Source organism: Grammomys surdaster, unplaced genomic scaffold (genome assembly GCF_004785775.1).
Source record: "Grammomys surdaster isolate TR1022 unplaced genomic scaffold, NIH_TR_1.0 364, whole genome shotgun sequence".
Taxonomy (NCBI): Eukaryota; Metazoa; Chordata; class Mammalia; order Rodentia; family Muridae; genus Grammomys; species Grammomys surdaster.
In genome coordinates this window covers 2,766,183-2,786,283 of record NW_021604783.1, presented here as the reverse complement: position 1 = coordinate 2,786,283, position 20,101 = coordinate 2,766,183, and the positions used below count along the sequence as shown (strand labels likewise).

Genomic DNA, 20,101 nt, shown 5'->3' with positions numbered 1-20,101 from the left:
GGCAGCCTCTCGTTAGGCCTCAGCTTGGCTGGCTCCTCCTTAGAGCCTTCTGTGTGCCTAGCTGCCCTGGCCTCATCTGATCTTACCAAATTCAGTTGTTCAGTGGCCAGTGTCACACCTAGGGTGTGAACAGCATCACAGGAGGGGATTGCACAGCAGCAGTGCTCCGTACTGACTACATTTGGGGTATCAGCTTGACTTCAGTTCCTGGATGCCCAATATTTCTACCCACCAGGCAGCTACCCCCACCCTCCACCAAAAGCCAATAGCCTCACTTCCTGAGGTCAATGCCATGTACCAGGTTCTTGTGTTCCAGGCTCCCTGCTTTTGTGAGCTGTCACGCCTGTTAGAGTGTGCTTTGGTAACGCAAAGCCCAAGGTGGGCATGGGAGTCTTGAAGGATGCCCTTGGCAGGGTGGGCTCCTCCCAGTGGCATAAGGGAGCTTGAGGGTGTGGCTTAGGGTGATAGGATTCCCAGTAGATTGAGCCGAGTCCCGGGTCTGAGTTTTGATGAATTGTAGCTTGGGGCAGTTCAGGTTTCTTGTAGGCTGATGGTCTTGTTGGAGTGGTACTTGGTTTATGTTTCAAACTGGATTCACCTTAGGATTTGGCTCTCCTATGTAGGAATTGAATAGACTAAGTCTCTGTAGGAGGGCACTTCAGAAGAACCAGAAATTTGAGTTAAAAGGTAGGGTCCAAATCCCAGCGTTTCTCCTCCCTCCTCATCCTCAGCAGTGCCTGGGTACCTACCAGACAAGCACTTCACTGAGGAGCTCCACAGCAGGAGCAACCTGGCCGGAATCTCTAGGGCCTACTAGGACTGGAACCTGCTGTTGCCCTGTGCTTACCCGGATGGCAAAGAACAACATGGCCGTGTATATGATCACCCCCAGACCACAACCTACTGCTCAGTAAACCTCCACATGCTCTCAGAACAGGACAATGTTTGAAGTGATTTTATTGGAAAATACGAGGCAGTGTGTGGAGAGGGCGGGCAGAAGGGTGAACTAGATGGAAATACTGTTCTCAATCAGCACCGGGTCCAGATAGTAGTACGGGAGGGTGAGGCACTTATTGCGCTGTCGGATGTTGTGTGAGATCTGGTTGAGGTTCTGACGGAAAGCCTCAATACTCCTCCGAGGGGCCTCCTCCACAAAATGGATGTCTGGAAAGTGGCCAAGCGGCCGCTGCAGAACAGAGAACCAGGCGCTGGGACCAAAGCCAAGCCATCCACCCAATCCTTTCTGCTGCCTCCCACTTTCTGCTCCCTGTTCCCGACACCCCGCCTCCGATGCGCAAGAGCCCCCGCACCCTGTCATCGGGTTCCCGGCAGAGCGTCCAGAGCACCAAGAGTACGATGCACGTGGTCTTCACGTCCGGCAACGTGTCCATGTACGTCTGCAGAGTAGTCAGCCCCTTGGTCTGCATCGGGGGGTTCCTCATGGATGACGGGAAGTTGGGCATCCAAGAGGTATACTCTAGCTAAAATGGAGTCGAAAGGTTTTCTGGATGAGAAAACACCCAGTTCCCACCAACCAAACTTGGGCATCCCTCTCCAGTGGTGGTTGAATTGAACCCCTGCCCCGGAAGGCCCTGGTTTGGATCGGTGATGCTGCTATCCCTGATGGGCCCTCCGGTGGGCGGGACACAGAGTCTGGAGCAGGGTTACCATGGACACTGAGGTTGAAGAGGTACTCAATTAAGACAAGCAGGGGCTGGCCCAGGGGTAGTGGATTGGTTTGAGGTTCGAACGCTGTTTGGGCGGACTGGGGCTGAGGCTGGCGAGCACAGGTACCTGGCCTGAGTTGACAGCTGCATGCCTGGCCGAGCAGGTGTACATGACCATTGTGACATATTCGATCAGCTCAGGTATAGTTCGCAAGCAGGTGGGAAAGCCTGAGGGATTGTGAAACAGACCATGCAGTGTTAGTCCCGGACTAGGCCTGGTGCCCAGCAGAGGGTGCTCACCCTGTCTTGTCAATAGTCCAACTGGCTGCGGGGGTGGAGGTGTTGGGGAGAGATGTCCCTCATTCAAAGAGCTCTGCCCTCCTATGGCCAAAAGACCCCTTCCCCAGGCCAGGCCAGGACTGAGTTCAGTCATTTCCAGCCTTTAGCTTTCTCTGGAGTTCTCTGCATCCCCATGGCCCCTATCCTCAAGTCCCCCATCCCCTCCCTCCTGGATACCAAAGCATCATCTAGACTGCCCTGTCCATCTGTGTGTGCTGATATTCTGACCCATAAGTCTGATTCTATTGCAGAACTCTTAGTGCCCTCTCTTATGCTCAGGAAAGTTCCAAACTCTTTAGCCAGGGTGTGTGGCTTGGTGTCTGCCCCGGGGAGTCTGCTGCTCCCTGCCTCAGCTAGCTGCAGGAGGACAGGCCCCACCTCCTTGAACTTTTTCACATGCAGTTCACACCCAGAAGCCCAGCCTCCATCAGGAAAGGACACATGCTGACCTCATTGAGCACAACTCTTACTAAATGTCACCCAAGAGGCCCAGTTTCACCCAGACCATGGATCCCCTCACCATACATGCATTACTCCAAGCTGGATGAGCCGCCTCCTCCAGATCCCCCAGATCCCTCATTCCTGGCTCAAGCTCCCCTAAACTGCTCTACTTCTGCCTTAGTGGAGATGCCTATTACCTCAAACCCTCAGTCCAATCCGTGAACATCCTGAGGACAACACCAGTTCCTGTCTCATTCCCCCTTGCACCCTCAGAAGCCGGCAGTCACACACCATAGCTGCTCGCTGAACACTGAGTGTGTGCCTGAGTGCTACGATGCTTCCCACCGCTCTCCTGGAGCCTGCCACCCTCCCATCCCTCACCCTCATCCTCAGCCCACCCCCTCCCTCACCCTGGCTCCTTTACTTTTTTTTGTTGTTGTTGTTTTTTGTTTTTTCGAGACAGGGTTTCTCTGTGTAGTCCTGGCTGTCCTGGAACTCACTCTGTAGATCAGGCTGGCCTTGAACTCAGAAATCCACCTGCCTCTGCCTCCCAAGTGCTGGGATTAAAGGCGTGTGTCACCACTGCCCGGCCCCTGGCTCCTTTACTACTGCATGTTATTCTTTCTCATGGAATGTCACAATTCATTCATTTTCCAAGTCCACAAGGTTTGTTCCTAGGAAGGACTGGGACCCCTCTAGGTCTGAGCTCAGACAAGATACCAGTGCTCTATCCCCTATCCCCACCCCCACCTTCCACTCCCAGCCGCTGCTCTGTGGCCCAGGACAAGGCTCTGTGAAGATCCTAGGACAGTGTTTGGGCCTTCTTCAGCCACAGGGAGGTAAGCGCAAGCCAGGAAAGTCATGGGGACATGCCTAGAGGTGCTCCTTGAGCCCCGGCCGGTCTGAGCCCCCACACCCATACCTGAGCTCTCACGCCCCAGGAGACACTCCTTGAATATCTCCTGCACCCAGCACTGCAATTCCGGGTCGCCCTCCACGGCTGCGTCATTTGGGTAATAATAAGTGATGATCTCTGTCACATACCTGCACAGAAGGTGGAGCCACAGTTAGAGTTTCTCCTATATCCCCCCAGGTCACACTAGCTTTGGCCGGCCTCAGAGCCACCCCAGACGTGTAGTAGCAAGGCTGGTGGAGAGGGTAGAGAGAGTTATGGACAAGGTCAGAAACTACTCAGAGCAATTACCAGAAGGAGCCAAGGGAGGCCCTAAAGCAGCCGAGAGCCCCGGAGGGGCCTGAGGCCTGTCCAGCAGAGACGGGATGGAGGCCAAAGCAAGGATAATGGGGCCCCTCAGGCCCAGGAGGCAGATGTATGAGCAAGCCCCAGGTAACAGGTAACACTCAAGCCCAAATCCCTAGAAGTCCCCACACTGCTTCAACACTCCAGGTGTCTGTCTACCTGAGTACCACCTGCTGCTCTCCCCGCCTCACCTCTCCATGGCATACCACACCGCCAAGCTGTCGTCACGGAAATAATATCCAGGCAGATCCTGGACCCCGCGCTCCACAAAGTCATTGGGAATGCAGAGGCTTTTGTAGGTGAGCTCAGACAGACCCCGAACCATCACCTGTGCGAAGCCCTCTAGGCCCAGGGACATGGCCTTAAGGGAGAGAAAACTACCTAAGTATCCGTTGGAGCCTGATTCCTGAATGCTGCATTACTTCAGTCCCTCCAGGGACCCAGCCCGCCCGAGGTCCAGGGACCCTTACATTCCAAGCCCTGTCTCTGTACCCCAGATAGCACCAATTCAAACACTACCCTCTGTCCCACTCCCAGAATCTTTTTAAAAAGATTTACTTTATATATGTGTGTGTGTGTGTGTGTGTGTGTGTGTGTGTCTGTGTGTGTGTGCTGTTGCTCTCTTCAGACACACCACTGAGCCATTTCCCCAGGCCCCAACTCCCAGAATCTTAAGCAAGTGAAAGTTCTGCTTTAAAAGTAATGGCAAAGACCAGAGGAAAACAAGTATCTTGTTGGAGTCGGGGCAAGAGTCTTACCCTGGCAGAGAGACCTCCCTTGTTGAGAAGGAGGGCCCGCCCAATGCTATTGATCTGGACGTTGTAGCGAGTGTGAGGAATGAGGAGCTGGGCAGGAAGGCAAGGAGGACAATGAGGAGAGCAGAAATTGCCCCCAACGACCTCAGCACCCCTACTCCACCACATCAGACTCCCTCACTTTGGGAAGTCTCTAGGGATCCCCAGATGCCTCCCAGGACTCACTGAACCCCCTCCCTTCCTCACAGAGCAGGAGCTTTCAAGACCTTCTTCCCCCCCAAACCTTTACCTTATACAGGGGGTGGCACATGGGCAGGTTCCTCAGGAGGGCCAAGCAGAAAGCTTCCCCTATGAGGTGGCTCTCCAGCAAGTGTGCGACAGCCTCGTGGCTGTAGAACTCAGCATAGCGTACCCATGTTTTCGCCAACAGCCAGTCCCACTCAGAATCATTAGGCAGGAAGATTGGACAGTCAGGCCCAGGAGTCTGGCTGAGCTAGAGGTGGGGAAAGTGGGAGGGTTGATGAGAGAAGAAACCTGACAGGAACCTTCCCTGAAGAAGACAAGAGTTCTGTACTCCAGTCCTTTTGTCTTTTGAGCATCGCAGGGTCCTTCTTCTCTCCCCACATTTGCTCTTATGTTCTGTGCCTGAAGCATATTCCTGGACCTGCCCCTACACAGAAGCTCCCACTTTCTTTAAGAAGGCAGGTGGATCTCTGAGTTTGAGGCCAGCCTAGTCTACAGAGCAAGTTCCCGAACAGCCAGGGTAACACAGAAAAACCCCATCTCAAAAACTGAAGAAGGAGGAAGAGGAAGAAGAAAGAAGAAGCAGCAACTCTGGCCAGCATGGTGGTACACACCCTGAATTCCAACATTCTGGAGACAGAGGAAGATGGATCTCTATATGGTCCAAGCCAGCCTAGTCTACACAGTGAGTTCTAGGCCACCTGGAACAAGATTGTAAACTCCTGGCTGAAGAAGGGGGGGGGGGTGAGAAGAACAGATGGAGAAGAAGGAGGAAAAGAAAAAAAGAAGAGGAAGAGAAGGAGAAAAGAAGGGGGAGGGAAGGCAGCACCAACAGCAGGGGAGGGGAAAGGGGGCTCACTCAGAAACTCCTTCTTCTGATAATCCTGCCTACCACAACCTCCAACACCAAAAGGTCAGGCACTGTACAAGGTCAAGGGTGCCCAGCTCCTGGACTTGAGAGGGAGGAGAGCCTATCATTGAAATCTAGCCTATGTGTTCCACTTACAAGCCAGATAACCAGGGTTTGGTGGACACCTCCAGAGAAGAACCTTTTTCTAGTTTATAAATAATCCTTGTGAGGATCCGTGAGGAAGAAATTCCTCCTCAGTTTGTCCAGTCAGATCTACTAGGAAGCTAGTGAGTCTGAATCCCTCAGTACTGCACAGAGGTTGTTCTGCAGGAGAATGGATGAATGACATCAGCAAGACAAGCTCCAACCTCCTGGCCCATAGACATCTGGTCATCTCTGTGCACATAGTCACAGCATGCACGCTGTACTTCTAGGACTTGCGAATGAGTGTACCACAGGGCCCCAGATTCATATTTAAGCACAAAGAGTAACGGTGTGCACAAGTAAAAAGATGGGTTCTCATCCCAGACTCTACATGGAATACATGGATCAGGATATGCATACACATGGGCACATTCTCAGATGCACACACAAGGTTGTACACAGGACTTTACACATGCATACACACTGACATGGACATATAGTTGCCCGCATATGCACAAGTACAAGGCTTACACAATTGTAAACCTACGGAGGAATATTCATGCACATGGGATCAACATTGGCCACATGCTCACACAGTAGCTCCACCCACACCTTCCCTTGGTACCTGAATGGCAATGGGCATCATGTTGCCATCAGGACCAAAGTGCAGCAAGCAGATCGGGGCACAGTGATGCTGCTTCTGACCGTTGAGCTCAACCGTGGGGATGCCATCCAAGATTCGGTAGTCTGCCAGGTAAATATTCCCCTTCTGGAGGGGAATCACAATAGGCAAGCAGGTAGTTACTAAGATAGGGTACCTACACACCAGGCCTTAGGTGCAGAGGGTACTGACCCCAAGGCTCAGTAGTTAGAAGGGGATACAGAAGTGAGAGCATAAGTGAGACTCGAATGGACCTTGTTGATAGAGAGGCATAGAGATGCCTGAGAAGTCGGTGAGATGCCCAGGGCAAGCCAGACAGGGTCTCACCTCCAGCTCTGCTTGCAAGCATGTTCCTTCACCCAGGAATGGGGCCACCATTTCATCTGTAACTGGGAATTTGTCTGGGATCTGCGTACATCTTCGGATCAGGCCTGGGTTGATACCGTTGAGGTACTGGTACCCAAAGAAGCTGTCCTCCGTCCAGTGCTCGGCCACATATTCTGGGAGAATAGTACAGAATGTCACAATGAAACCCAACAGCACCCTAGCAGGGATAGAAACATCAGAAAGAAAACAGTGGCCATCAAGATGACTCTGGAAGAAACAAAAGCCCCCTAACTTTGCATTGAACGTCCAGAGGGACCCAGGATGGTGATTTTCAAGAAGCCTCAAAAGGGTGTGCCCACCATTCTCAAATGGCCCTTCAATTGCTCCCACTTGAGCCCACTGATCCCATGAGAGGAGGCGACCTCTTGCCCCAGAGAACACCTGGCTGCTTTGTGTTTTATTGGGGGACGAGCCACCCCATACCAGAGACGACAGTCTTGGTAGCAGGAAAAATATTCTTAATGTCCTTTAGTCTCTTCCAGGAGCGTTTTCGATCCACCAGGCCACGCAGCTTGAAGGCCAGTGCCCTAGGAGGTGTAAGGGAGTAACAGGTCAAAAGAAAACTAGGTGCACAGGAAAAATGACAAGGCTACCTACCTACTTGAATCTCTGGGTCCCGAGGGCTCTAAACCCTGTGTCTTGGGGTCTTTTTGTTTCTAGGTCTGTGCATGTCTAGATTCAGGTTTTCTACTCTGTTTTTCCAACTCCCTCAGCCTTTCTGACCTGGAGACATTCTGAAAGTGTGTGGGTAGGGAGGGCGTCTCTGCAGGCATCCTCCCTCGTGTGCACTCACATGGGCCCTAGACGGTAGAAGAAGGAGGCTGTCTTGACGAAGGAGAATCGAAGATTTGAGTTTAAGAACCTGGTAGCCTTAATGTTGATGAGAATTGGGAATCCTGGAATATAACCATCCCACCTGTGGGAAAAGAACAGGGCTTGAACCTGGCATCCACTGTCCAGGGAGCAGAGAGAGGCAAGTACTGGCCTTGTGGAAGGGACGGCGGGGGTTGGGGGGGGGGTAGGCCAGCTTCTGGTCCTTACTCAGGCCGGTTGGGGTTGCGGCACCGTCGGGGAGGAGGATGGTAACTGGGGATGTCCACATAGTTGGGAAGGCCAGGAACAAAGACCCTCCAGCTGCAAAGAAAGGCCAAGTTCACGGCCCTGACACACAGGCACCACTCCAGACAGAGCACAGCAGTCCAGAGCCACTCACAACCCCTGGACCTCCCATGGCCTTCTCTGGACTCCAGACCTTTCCACCCTCCCACTCACTGGTAGAAGTCCTTCTTGGCTCTGATCTCTTCTTGTCTGTGTTCCAAAAGGATGGAGAGTGTGTCATCTGCTGTTATCTTTCCTGTTGTGAGACAAGGGGGAAGGCTCAAAGGCTGTCCCTCTCCCCTGCCCACCCCTGCTGGCTTCAAAGAGAAGGTCGCTTTCATCCTCAGACCAGCTCACAAGAAGGGGGAGCTAAGGATAGGGAAGGCCCTCTTCAGGAGAGGGAGACTACATCTCCCTGATAAAATCTCCCCATACTCCAACGATACCCTTCAAATTTTCCATGAAATTCCTCTTCGAGACCCACTAATGGTAACCAATAGCTCTGGAGAGTTCACTAGTTACATGGCACTTTCTAACACACTGTATTTATATTAATAATTTCAGGTACACAAGAACAAACTAGTAAGAAAGATGAATAACCCCTTTCCACAAATCCAAAATACAAAAATCTGTAGAAATCAAGTTTGTTTTATGCCAAACTCATTGTCTGGGTTCTAAATTTACCTGAAGCTACATACAGGATTTGCTTGTGACAGAATTTCTCTATGTCTTCCAGGCTGACCTTGAACTCATGATCTTCTGGCCTCAGCGAGTGCTGGGATTGCAGGCATGTGCCACTATGCCTGGCTATACAGTCTGTATTGAACTCACCTGGCATACTATAGTTTTGATTACGAATAGCAGTATGTGTGATTAGGAATACCCTGATGATAGAAGTTTCACATAACGTGAGTGTGTGTGTATGAGTATGACATTTCTAGTCTAAAAATCCAAAATGTTTCAAAATCTAAAACTTCTTGTCTGCCAATAAAATGCTACAAGTGGAAAATTCCACATCATGTCCTCATGTCACAGTAAAAAAAAAAAAATGCAGGTACACTAAAATGTTGTATAAATACCTTCAGCTTAAAGGTAGAAGGTATAAATAAAACATAAAGATGGTTAGAGTTAGGTCTCATTTCTGAGATAGCAAATATATGCAAATATTTTAAAAATCCAAAACACTTTTGACCCAACCATTTCAGATAAGAAGTATCCAACCTGTAGATACAAATATAAAGTTTTTTTTTTTAAATGTGTGCATTTGGGCCAAAGAGATGGCTCGCTAGTTAAACACACTTGTTGTTCTTGCAGAGGACCCAAGTTTGGTTCCTGGCACCCATCAGATGCCCTCTTCTGGTGTATTTGGACATTAGGCATGCATAAACATCACACGCAGGAAAAGCATTCATACACACAAGACAAAAATAAATAAATATTTCAAAAGAAAACCATGTGTCTCTATTATATACATATATGTACGTACACACACACAAACATACACATGTGTGTAGCTTCTAAAGGAAATCTACATTTCAAAATACCTCTGGCCCTAACAATTTCAACTAGAAACTGTTCTGTCTTGTCCATTTGACAAGGGGAAAGTAAGTTGTGATGTGTAATGAGGACCAGGCTGCTTCTGGCCCTCATCTCCCACCTAGTTCCAGCCATGACACTCAGGCCCTCTTCCACTTCCTTTTATGTGTTATATCACTGCTTCCTTGCATCATCGCTATGAAGTGGGTTCTGTGGCTCATTCATTTCTCAGATGAAGGCACCAAGACTTAGAAGAATATGGAAACGCACCCAGATGTCCAGGAAATAAATGACTGGATGGATGGATGAAGTTGGAGATGGAACTTCACCCTCTCTCTCTCCAGCCTCCTGACTGACTGCCCCAGGCTGGTATGTGCCATCAGTACAGCCTGCTGTTTCTCTCAGGGCCCTCACTTTGCTGTCCTCATCATACTTCCACATGCCCCAGCTCCTCCTGTTGCACTCTGGGAATGGTGGTGCCCCCTGGAGTTGTGCAATCCAGATTCCCAGCTTGACTCCATCTCCAGGGCGGGAGCCTCACTCCTTCGAGGGCCCAAAAGATGACTCAAGTCTCCCTGCCCTGGTGTTGCGTGGCAGCCACCCCACCCAACCCCATTCTTGCCCAGCCAGCTCGTATCACCTGCCTGTCCCCTGCCCATCCCCTTCCATGCCACATAGACCTATCACCATGGGAAGGTACTCGGCGTCCCCAGTGACTCCCATGATGACATCCTCCCCCCCCCCCAGACCTACCTCCCAGCCTCAGCCTCTCCTTTCCCTTGACTTAGACCCCATTCCCTCCTCTGAGAATATTCTAGCATAGGCAAATGGATGGGTAGTCTTCTACAGAAAGGATGGGGCACCAGATACCAGCATCCTGAGTTACAGCCCTTTCCACATAGACAGAAGCCTGCAGAAGCTCAAGGGGTCTAAGAGAAGACATGTGCCTTGCCACAGCCACACCTCGGAAGCTCACTCAAGTGACTAGATGAAGACTAATGTCAGAGGTGGATGTGTGCAGCAAAGGCATTCAGGTCCTATCCTCCCTTAGGAGCAACCACACAGCCCCTCAAAGGCAAGGCAGCTTCGCTGTGCTACCAGGTCTGGCATTCCCCTATTCAGGAGAAGCCTGGATGCCTGCATGAATAAAGAGGTCTCCTATGGGAGCCCCGGAACCCTTGCTGGGTAGAAAAGGCCACTGGGGATAGCAATGAATCCTGTTAGGAAACTAAGGTATCCCACTGGGGTAGCAGAGTCTCTGAAGCAACATAATGGCTCATTAGTATAGATATATTTGTGTATATAATATATATATTATATAGTACATATATACTATACCATTAATATAGTAATATACTATTAGTATATACATATGTGTGTGTGTATATATATATATACATACATATATATATATATACTAATATATATGTATTCTTAGTGGTTTCGTAGCTGAACATTATATATATGCACATATATGCATGTATGAATATATATATGCACACACACATATATACATATATATGTATATATACATACACACATGCATATAATATTTAGCTAGGAAACCACTAAGACTATAGCTCAATTCTAAAGTTCTCATCTACCATGCATAAGGCCCTGAGTTCAAATCCTTAGTATCACAAAAGAAAAAAAGTCAGGCCAATGAGATTGGCTGTATGGATATGGGCCCTTTCTCCCAAGCCAGATGACTGAGTTTGATCACCAAGATTCCCATGGTAGAAAGAGAGAACCAACCCCCATGAATTGTCCTTTGACCTCCACTGTCATATACAAGTCTTGGCATGGTAACACATGTCTTTTAGTCTCAGCACTTAGGAAGCAGAGGCAGAAGGATCTCTAGATTCTCAGACTACATAGTGAGCTCCAGGACTATAGAGAGAGAGAGACTCTTTCTCAAGCAAACAATAGCATCCTATTGTAGAAACAGAATCCTGCTCCAGAAAGCCACAGAGATCCTTGTAGCACATCAGGCATCCAATAGGAGTCAAGAGAGAGTGACACGTGAAGGGGAAGACTGATCTGGGAATACTCCCTGCATGAGCTGACAGTGCTCCCTCCGCCTCATGCACTTGGGTTGCTCCAGTGTGCAGCCCCAAGCTGAGCCCAGAGAACAATGGAGACTAAGGCTGGCCATGGCAGGAGAGCTCTGGACTTCCTAGTGCCTGACTGGCTTGATAGGATCCTGAAGTGGCCAATCTGGAGTAACTGGGCAAGAGTAAGGAAATTCACTGCATGGGATAAGGTGGTTGGTGGCCTCACCTGTGGCTTCCCGGAGTGCCAGGGTCTCATAGCCATCCATCCACTGGTAAGCTGGGAAGTGGTAGACACGGCAGTTGGGAGCACAGATCTGTACATAGTTGCAGTACCAGGGGTCCTTGGGTAAGAAGGAATGAGGCTCCTTGTGCAGACGGATGATGATAAGCTCCCCCAGGTCCTGCTGGCACTGTACCGTGTAGTCATCCACCTGCACAAAACATGGAGACTGAGCGCCTTGGCCAGTTAATGTAGGCTTACCCTTTACCTAGACCCTGCTCATATTAGCGACACTGACCTCCTGGACTGCAGCGTGCACCCAGCAAGGATAAAGAGAAGAAAGGCACAGATGTAAAGACAGACTTGGCTGCCCTCTGCTGGGCCCACCTATCCAAGTCAGGGAAGGACCCCAGCCTTATCCATGCTTCCCAGTTGCTAAGGTCCTGGCCCCAGTCACTTGAGGCTGCAGGAGCTATTTGAAATCTTGGGAGCAAAAGAGTCAATGCCCAGGACTTCCTAGCATCTTGTAATCCTAGAGTGGGAAGCGGAGTCTCACGAATGCCCTTCTCCCACTTCTCAAGGAAGATGTAGGAATTCAGAAGTGGCCACACAGATGGAGAAGCCTACTCAGGTCATATAGGAGCAGAAGGCTATCCAAATCACAGAGTGGCTTCCATCAGGCCAAAGCAGGTCCCCACTGGCCAGGCTGGTCGGATGCCATTTGAAGTCACAGAGAATCCAATGCAAATGGAAGCCAGTTGTGACGCAACTTGACTGAGGAAGAGTGAGTAAGGACGGGAAAGAGGCGATGGAAAAGGGTGAGAATGGAAGGGACCTTAAGGTGTGGAAGAGAACTGAGAGAGATGAATGAGTAAAGGAAAGTAGAGGGAGAAGGATGTATTGGTTGGAAGAGATGAGAGAAGACAGAGCAGAGGATGAATGTGGCAGGGGAGCTAGGGAGCCACTTGGGAGCTCACAGTGTCAGAGCTGTTCTTGGTTCTCCACTCCCCTGGCCCAGCTCTGGCTGCCTCCGGGATCCCTCCATCCACCCCAAGCCTCCATCCATCCTGGGTGACACTCATGAGCACACTTACAGCCCCCGTGGCAAAGTCTCTCCCAAAGTGGTTCAATCGCTGCTTATGGCTCTCTCCTTGGGTCCCCACGATGGTCAGTGAAATCGAATCCAGCGTCCCGGAAAAGAAGTCAGTGCCTGTGGCCACCTTGACTTTGTAGGTGGCCATGGCCGCTCTTCAGGAGACAAGAGAGGGCTCAATCCCGAACACAACGGCTAGGGCCACACAGTTAGAAACGAGGTAGGCAAGAGAAGCAAGACAGTGAAGAATGATGGAGAAGTCAGCGGGAACCACTGGCCCGCGAATGCCTCTGGAGCTGGGAGCAGCTGCTGCCCTTGGCGGGCGGGATGTGAGCCAGGCAGGTGAGGCGGGGCCGGGCCAGTGGCCGGTGAGCAGGCGTCTGAGCTTGAGACCTATAGGAGCTGATGGGGAGGAACCGAAGGCAGGGCGCTGGGTCTGCCTCTGAGAGGGCGGATAGAAGATGCTGCGGCTGAAGCAGCCTTCAGGGTGGGGGCTGTCCAGGCTGAGCCGGGGCCCCAGGGAAGTTGGGGGAGGGGGCGGGGCAGGGCCTTCAGATCTTTATCAAACTAATAAGCTCCTTCCTCCTGTTCGCCCCCGTTGGCTGCAGAGACATGCACTCATGCTGAACCTGGCCAAAATCAGAAGTGACCTGCTTTGGAAGGCATAAGGAATGATGCAGATGTGTTGTCTAGTGTCCTCTTGCTTTTGCGTTAGAACCCAGGACCTGAAGTACACATCGGGAAGAATGTTGAAGCCAGGGGACTAAAGGCCACAAGGGATTAGAGATGCTCTAGAGAGCTCCAGGGTGGAAAGGTTTGGAGCTTGGAAGCAGGTATCTGCTGCTTCCTTCCTAACCAGTATTTACTTAGGAGAAACTGCTGTTGAATACACAATCAGAGGACAGTTGAGAGAAAAGTTGAGGCAGGAGAAAAAGACTAAAGGACTGGGGATTCAGCTCACTGTTTCTCACAGAAAACTTGCAGAGAATGTGGGAGACCCCGGGTTCAATCCCAAAACCCAAAAGGAGTCAGGCTAGATCAGGCATGATGGTGCACACCTCAAATTCCAGCTACTTCGGAGGCTGAGACAGGAGCCTCTAATGCCTGAGCTACAAAGGAAAATCATCATCTCACCTAGAGAAAGAAAGAAGAAAAAAAGAAAGAAAAAAGAGAGAGTTAAGATTGAAAAAAAATTTTTGTCTTAGCTATGTGGGTGTTTATGTAGGAGTGTCTGTTTGCCACTTGGGTATCTGGTGTCTGCAGAGGCTCTAAGGTAGCATTGGATCCCCTGGAACTGGAGTTAATAGGCCCACTGAAGGCTGTGGGCCACCATGTGGGTGCTGGGAATCAAACCCCAGTCCTTTGGAAGGGCAGCAGTGCTCTTAACTGCTGAGGTGTACCAGTTTCCAAATTAAGATGTTTTACAGATGAACGCCCTGGAGATTATATGGAGTGAAATAAACACATATTCAGACATGAAATGCTTTCTTATCCCACTGATCCGAAGTTTCGGAACAGACAAAACTTGGCACCTCTTCCACAGTTCAGACCAGTGAGTACTTTTAGAATGGGGAAACCACATCGGCAGCTAGAATATTCTCTCTGCTGACCTGGCTCATATATAGGGCACTTGACATATTTTACTGTATCTATGCTGTTCTTTAGTTTTGTAAAGAACATGCTCTTACTAAGGAAGTCTAAACAAAACAAAACAGAAATAATATGCCATTTATGATGGCTCATGCCTTTAATTCCAGGACTCTGGATGGAGGCACAGGTAGGTGAATCTCTGTGAGTTCAAAACCAGCCTAGTCTACATAGCAAATTCCAGGTCAGTCAGGACTAGTGAGATGCTGTCAAAACAAAGACAAAAAAAAAAAAAAAAAAAAAAACCAGAAACAACAGCAACAAAGCCACCAGAATGGAAGGAAGAAGAAGGGAGCCAGAGATGGTTTGGTGAATAAATAAACTTCCCTATGAGTCTAATGACCTGATCTGAGTTTAAGTCCCCAGGCCCACGTGGTCCAAGAAAAGAACAGACTTACGAAAGTTGACCTCTGACCCCCATATATGAACTATTACACACACTCTCACATATATGCTCACACATACACACCAAATAAATATCTTCTTTTAAAAAAAGGAATAAAACTAGAAAAAGCTGGAATGAGGGTTGGGATCCAATGAGGACTGAGTTAGTCAGGAACCTAGCCTTCTCTTAACTCTGTCTTTCTCCCAGTTCCTTCCCTCCACAGACTAGAGCACATTCATCTAAGCATCGAGGGCTCAAGGGGGCAAAATGACCTTGGGACTTACTGACCAGGGAGATGAGGACAAGCAAGCTAATTTATTCAATATGATTCTGGATATTAAATAATCTAGAGAAAATAAATCTGAGATAGGAGATCAGGGACCAGGACCAGTTTCTGATTTTAAAAACAAAAACAAAAAAACAACAAAAAAAACAACAACAAAATAAAAACCATAGCAGCTAGCGTAGGGAAGAGCTGGGGACAGATGGCACCTTGAGGTAAGGAGCAGGGGTCTGAGCTGACAGGAGGAGTGGTAATGGAGAGCTGACTTCTGCCCCCACCAGACAGTGTCTGAGACCCAGGGAGAGTGAAGAGAGAGTCATGTCCCCATTTTCTGGAACTGCCCTCTTCCGGTCCACCTCCCAGGGCAGCACCTGTCAACCAGGAAGCAGCAGTTCTGGTTTCCTCCCTGGTGTCACCCTCCTGTCACCATCAAGGAAAGGTTACACAGTGACCATGCCAACTAAGGGACAAAGAGTCAGACCCTGAGACAGAGAGAAGGTAACCGGTAGTTCCGGGTTGGGAGAGGGAAGGGACTGTGACTGTCATTCAGGTCCAGTTTAGAAACAGGAATGTGTCAGGACTAGGAACTGAAATGACTTTTTCATGACTCAAATCAGCTTAGGTCACCGGGTGCTCCCCACCGTGCCCCATCAAGCCTGGCAGCATCTCTCCCTTGCCTTCGGGATGATACCATGTGCATTTTCTTCATTCACCAGCCCCTGCTGCGTGCCCAGCTCTGCATCTGGCTTGGAGAACATAGTGTAACCAAAACAAACTGTGCACCCATGGAACTAACATTCTAATGAGGGAGCTAGATAGCATTACATAACAGGCAAAGACATTAAATAACATCAAGTGGCAGCAAGTGTTGAAGGAGGAAATATAAACCAGGGGAGAAGAGACGTGATAAAGGACCATACGGAGGAGCCGGAAGCAGTTACAGCGCTTGCCTACTAGGTCCAAGCCCTGGATTTGATCCCCACACCGGAAAAGAAAAAGAAAATGAAAATAAACTGGGGCTTTTGTAAGGAAGGCTCAATTTAACTATAAATGATTCTCAGCTGTACAGCCAACATCTTTGCTTTGTATCATTTACTTACCATACTTGACTATGTAGCCTGTAACTCATTTGGTTCGGTTTTCTCCCCATCTCCTGCCTTGTTAGCTGGCATCAAAGCGACTCTTGAAATACGAGTCTTTATTTTTTGGTTTTTTTGGTTTTTTTAAGATCTGTTTTGTTTTTAATCATGAGGCACTGCCTCTGAAGCCTAGAGGTATTAGATGCACCAGGAACTGGTGGTTATGAGATATCTGACATGGTTGCTGGGAATCAAACTCAAGTCCTCTGGAAGAACAGCTCGTGCTCTTAACCACTGAGCTATCTTTCCAGCCCCGAAACGTGTAATGATTGGGTGGATTAGCAATAAGATAATGGTGGCTGGATGGTGGTGGCGCACGCCTTTAATTCCAGCACTCGGAGGCAGAGGCAGGTGGATCTCTGAGTTTAAGGTCAGCCTGGTCTACAGAGAAAGTTCCAGGATTGCCAGGGCTACACGGAGAAACCCTGTCTTGAACAACAACAACAAATAAATAAATAAAAGGAAGAGGAGGAGGAGAAAGAGGAGGGGAAGGAGGAAGAGGAGGGGAAGGAGGAAGAAGACAGAGCTGGGGGTAGGTGAAGATTCACAGAGTAAAGCTAGGTTAAATTACAATCAGAAGGAATGATGGAGGCAAGGAATGGGTTAAGGAGAAGGATGAAGGAGAGCATACTGAAGATGAAGGTCATAGCCCAACTTCTGGGTGACTGGCAGGCTGTTTCGTCCCCCTAGGCACGATGCAATCCTAGGTGGAGGACAGGAGCTGCTTGGCCGGTCAGGCCCGCCCTCCTGGGCTGCGTTCAGCCACCCTCGTGACTCTGTGGATGCGGAGAATCTGAACATGCAAATGTGCATCTCAACAGCAATCCTTGCAAACTTTCCTAGCCACTCCCCCACCCTGGAGACTGTGCCTCCAGGGGGCCGCTAATTCGGGTGCTGCTGGAAGGGATAAATTGAGACTTGGGGACCTGGGAAGCGGCACCCCAGGTTCCTTGAGGATTCCAGATCCTAGAGCACTGAGGATATGAGGCTCAACTGTAACCTAATCCAGTAGTAAGTAAGATGGGTATGTGGGAATGAGGAGGTAGGGGCTCATAGGCCTGCTAGAGGACGGGATGGAGGAGAGGCCTGGGAGAGAGACCGAATGTGACTGAGGTATAAAAGAAAACGAGTAGCCTTGCATAGAAAGAATTATTCCACCCCTGAAAAGCCATCTCCAGTCATGACCCAGGAGCAACAAGTCAAAACAAAACAAAAACAAAACAAAAAAACAAAAACAAACCAGGAGATGGTGGAGTACGCCTTTCATCCCAGCTCTCAGAAGACAGAGGCAGGCAGATCTCTGAATCCAAAGCCAGCCTGGTCTACAGAATGAGTTCCAGGACAGCCAGGGCTACACAGAGACACACCATCTTAAAATAAATGAATAAATAAAATAAGAAAAAGTCCCTCTAAGTCAACCCATTTACCCCCAAAGCTGGAGTGACCGACCCCTCTGGGTTTGATCCAGTTTCAAGCCTCAGGTGGAACTTATGTTCCTCAGGAGAAAAAAGATAGAGACAGGTGTAGTAAAATACGTGAGTGTGGCTGGGACCGTGGGACCAGCACTGAAGCTGGGGACTCGGATGGGATGGGATTAGACAGAAGGCTATGAATGGGCACTCCCCGTTTGTGACCCAAACTTGGATGCATAACTCTGGGTAGGTGCTCACTGAAGAACTGGTTCTCCTGGACCAGGGGCGGGACCAGCAAACGTGAGAGGCCCTGGAATAGATGCACAATTGCAGGGGAGGCTTCTGATACCCATCTACACTAGGAGCTAGGTCCTCGCTGTTGGGGCTCCCCCAACCTTGCCTCACCCCAAGCCTGAAAGGCTGGTAACAACCCCTGGGGCCCCACTCCTCTGGGACAGAGGACAAAATCAAATCATACCTGTCTACTACTTAAAAAGCATCACCTTCTAACTGTAGATGGGGACCTGTATGACCTAATACCTTATTCTAGCCACTTTGGCCCCCGTTCTGTCTCTGGAACATGTGCCCTTGGTTTCTAACACTTCCCCCCAAACTGTTTTCAGAGTGTTTTGTCTGTTTGTTTGTTGTATGGTTGTTTGTTTGGTTGGTTGGTTGGTTGGTTTCATTGTTTCTGTCTTGCCTTCTGGGTCTCATCTCCAGTGTCACTTCCTTGGCAGACCTTCACCAGACACCACACCTAATCCCTACCCTCCAGTCACACCAGCATATGCCATCTGGTTTGTGTTTCTGACTACATTTGCCACTGTCTGAAAGTACTCCTCTGTTGATGTGGTGTTTGTCCATCTCTCCATTAACTGAAAGCAGGAGTCAGCCTGGGGAATTCTCAGTTGCTTCCCTGATGCTGAGAGCAAAGGTAGGGAGACCGAGTCATGAGCCAAGCAGATCGTAAAACACCAGTTCAGGGAGGGACTTTCCAGGGCTTCTTCCGACTCTGACAGATTTGGACCTCTGGGATGGGGAAACTTGCTCAAGGCTGGCAGAGAAAAGACTGACATGTGTCTTACTGTGATAATTAGCCTTCTCCACTGACAGGAAATCCAGCCTGCATGCCAGAACAACCCCATTAGACAGAGGTGCAGAGCAAGGCTGAGCCTCTCCTGCATCTCCCCTTTGGACAGGGGAGTCAGGGAAGAAGTCCTCCATGCCACCAGGTGTGTGTTCCCAATAAATCTCCTCCAAAGCTGGCTTTCTGAGAAACCAGATTCCAGTGATACACTCTAGTCCCTCCCTCTCCTGCTCAGGAGCATATCTCAGGGCGGGTATGCCTTCTGATGGAGGCTTGGTGCTGCCCAAGGAGCAATCACCTTTGGGGAGATAACTGCCTTTGCTATACCTGATCAAGGTCGGGGTTAAAGGGGTTTCTATTTTCCTCCCGTCATAGCCCACCTGGCCACAAGAGGGCACCCCTAGAATTTCTTAGTACTAAAGCACAACAAAACCGTGTTTTTAGCAAAATCACTGGGCTCTTCAAACAAAATATCCCCCAAACACCTCTTTATATGCAGTAGCGTGGGGATTCCACTCTTCCAGAATCAGGAAGAGACAATACAGTCTTTGTTACAGTTTCTGTGCATCAACATACACACACACACACACACACACACACACACAATCCAATGAGACAAGGGGTTTGTTTGAATCCAGAGATTCTGGGACTAGAAGAAGATGGGGAAAGGAATCAGGCAGTGCATTTTGCTGGCTCTGTGAGACACTCCTTATCTGAACATTTCAGGGCAGCTAAGGGATCTTCACTGAGTTGATAATGAGTGGTCTGGGGTGGAGACAAGAGACCCTATACAGCCTACTGAAGCCCTTGGCCATAGTTGTCACTAATTATTCTGACTCTAAAGGTGACTCCCCTGTCACTAGGAGCAAAGGGGACCATTTGCCAGAATTATGAAGCAGCTGCAGAATGATTGATGACTTGGGGCCAGCATGGGCTACATGGCAAGACAGAAGGGGAACAGCAGCTGGGGAGGGCTCGTGGGCAGCTGCTCGAGGCTCACAAACCTTCATTTTTAAAGACTATGTAACTGAAGGGGGAAAAGAAAAACTTCAGATTCACCCAGTTCAGGCAAGGGAGGCTGGATTACTCCAGAATAACAAAGAGTCCCAGAGACTTCAGCAGCTTCACCGACGTCCAACTCAGTCAGCAGCACCCCTCCTCGAGTCCCTCAGACACACGGTTGGACATCGTCACTACTACAATAACGTCAGCTATCAGAATGCAGAAGCAGAGAATTTCGGACCGTCTCCGTGAAGTCTGGAGATGATAACACCACTTCTGCACGTAAGTCAGCCCAAAGTTCTACATGTGACTCCACCCACGCACAAGGCAGCCAGGGATGAGTTTTGTACGTGTCCAGGAGCAGAACTGGATTGAATAGCACCACTAACAGTACCACGCC

General features: G+C 49.6%; 1 protein-coding gene across 1 annotated transcript; it reads right to left on the bottom strand.

The window, feature by feature from the left end:
- Positions 1-939: 939 nt before the first annotated feature.
- On the bottom strand, positions 940-13,054 carry Alox12b (arachidonate 12-lipoxygenase, 12R type). The gene is made up of 15 exons (XM_028780174.1): positions 12,748-13,054; positions 11,660-11,864; positions 8,018-8,099; positions 7,787-7,879; positions 7,539-7,661; positions 7,169-7,272; positions 6,686-6,858; positions 6,323-6,466; positions 4,750-4,953; positions 4,464-4,550; positions 3,897-4,066; positions 3,370-3,491; positions 1,795-1,895; positions 1,311-1,481; positions 940-1,186 (listed from the first exon to the last, which is right to left on the bottom strand). Exons 1-15 carry the CDS (start codon positions 12,892-12,894, stop codon positions 1,007-1,009), a joined length of 2,106 nt encoding a protein of 701 aa, XP_028636007.1. The 5' UTR covers positions 12,895-13,054; the 3' UTR covers positions 940-1,006.
- Between the last annotated feature and the right edge of the window lie 7,047 nt (positions 13,055-20,101).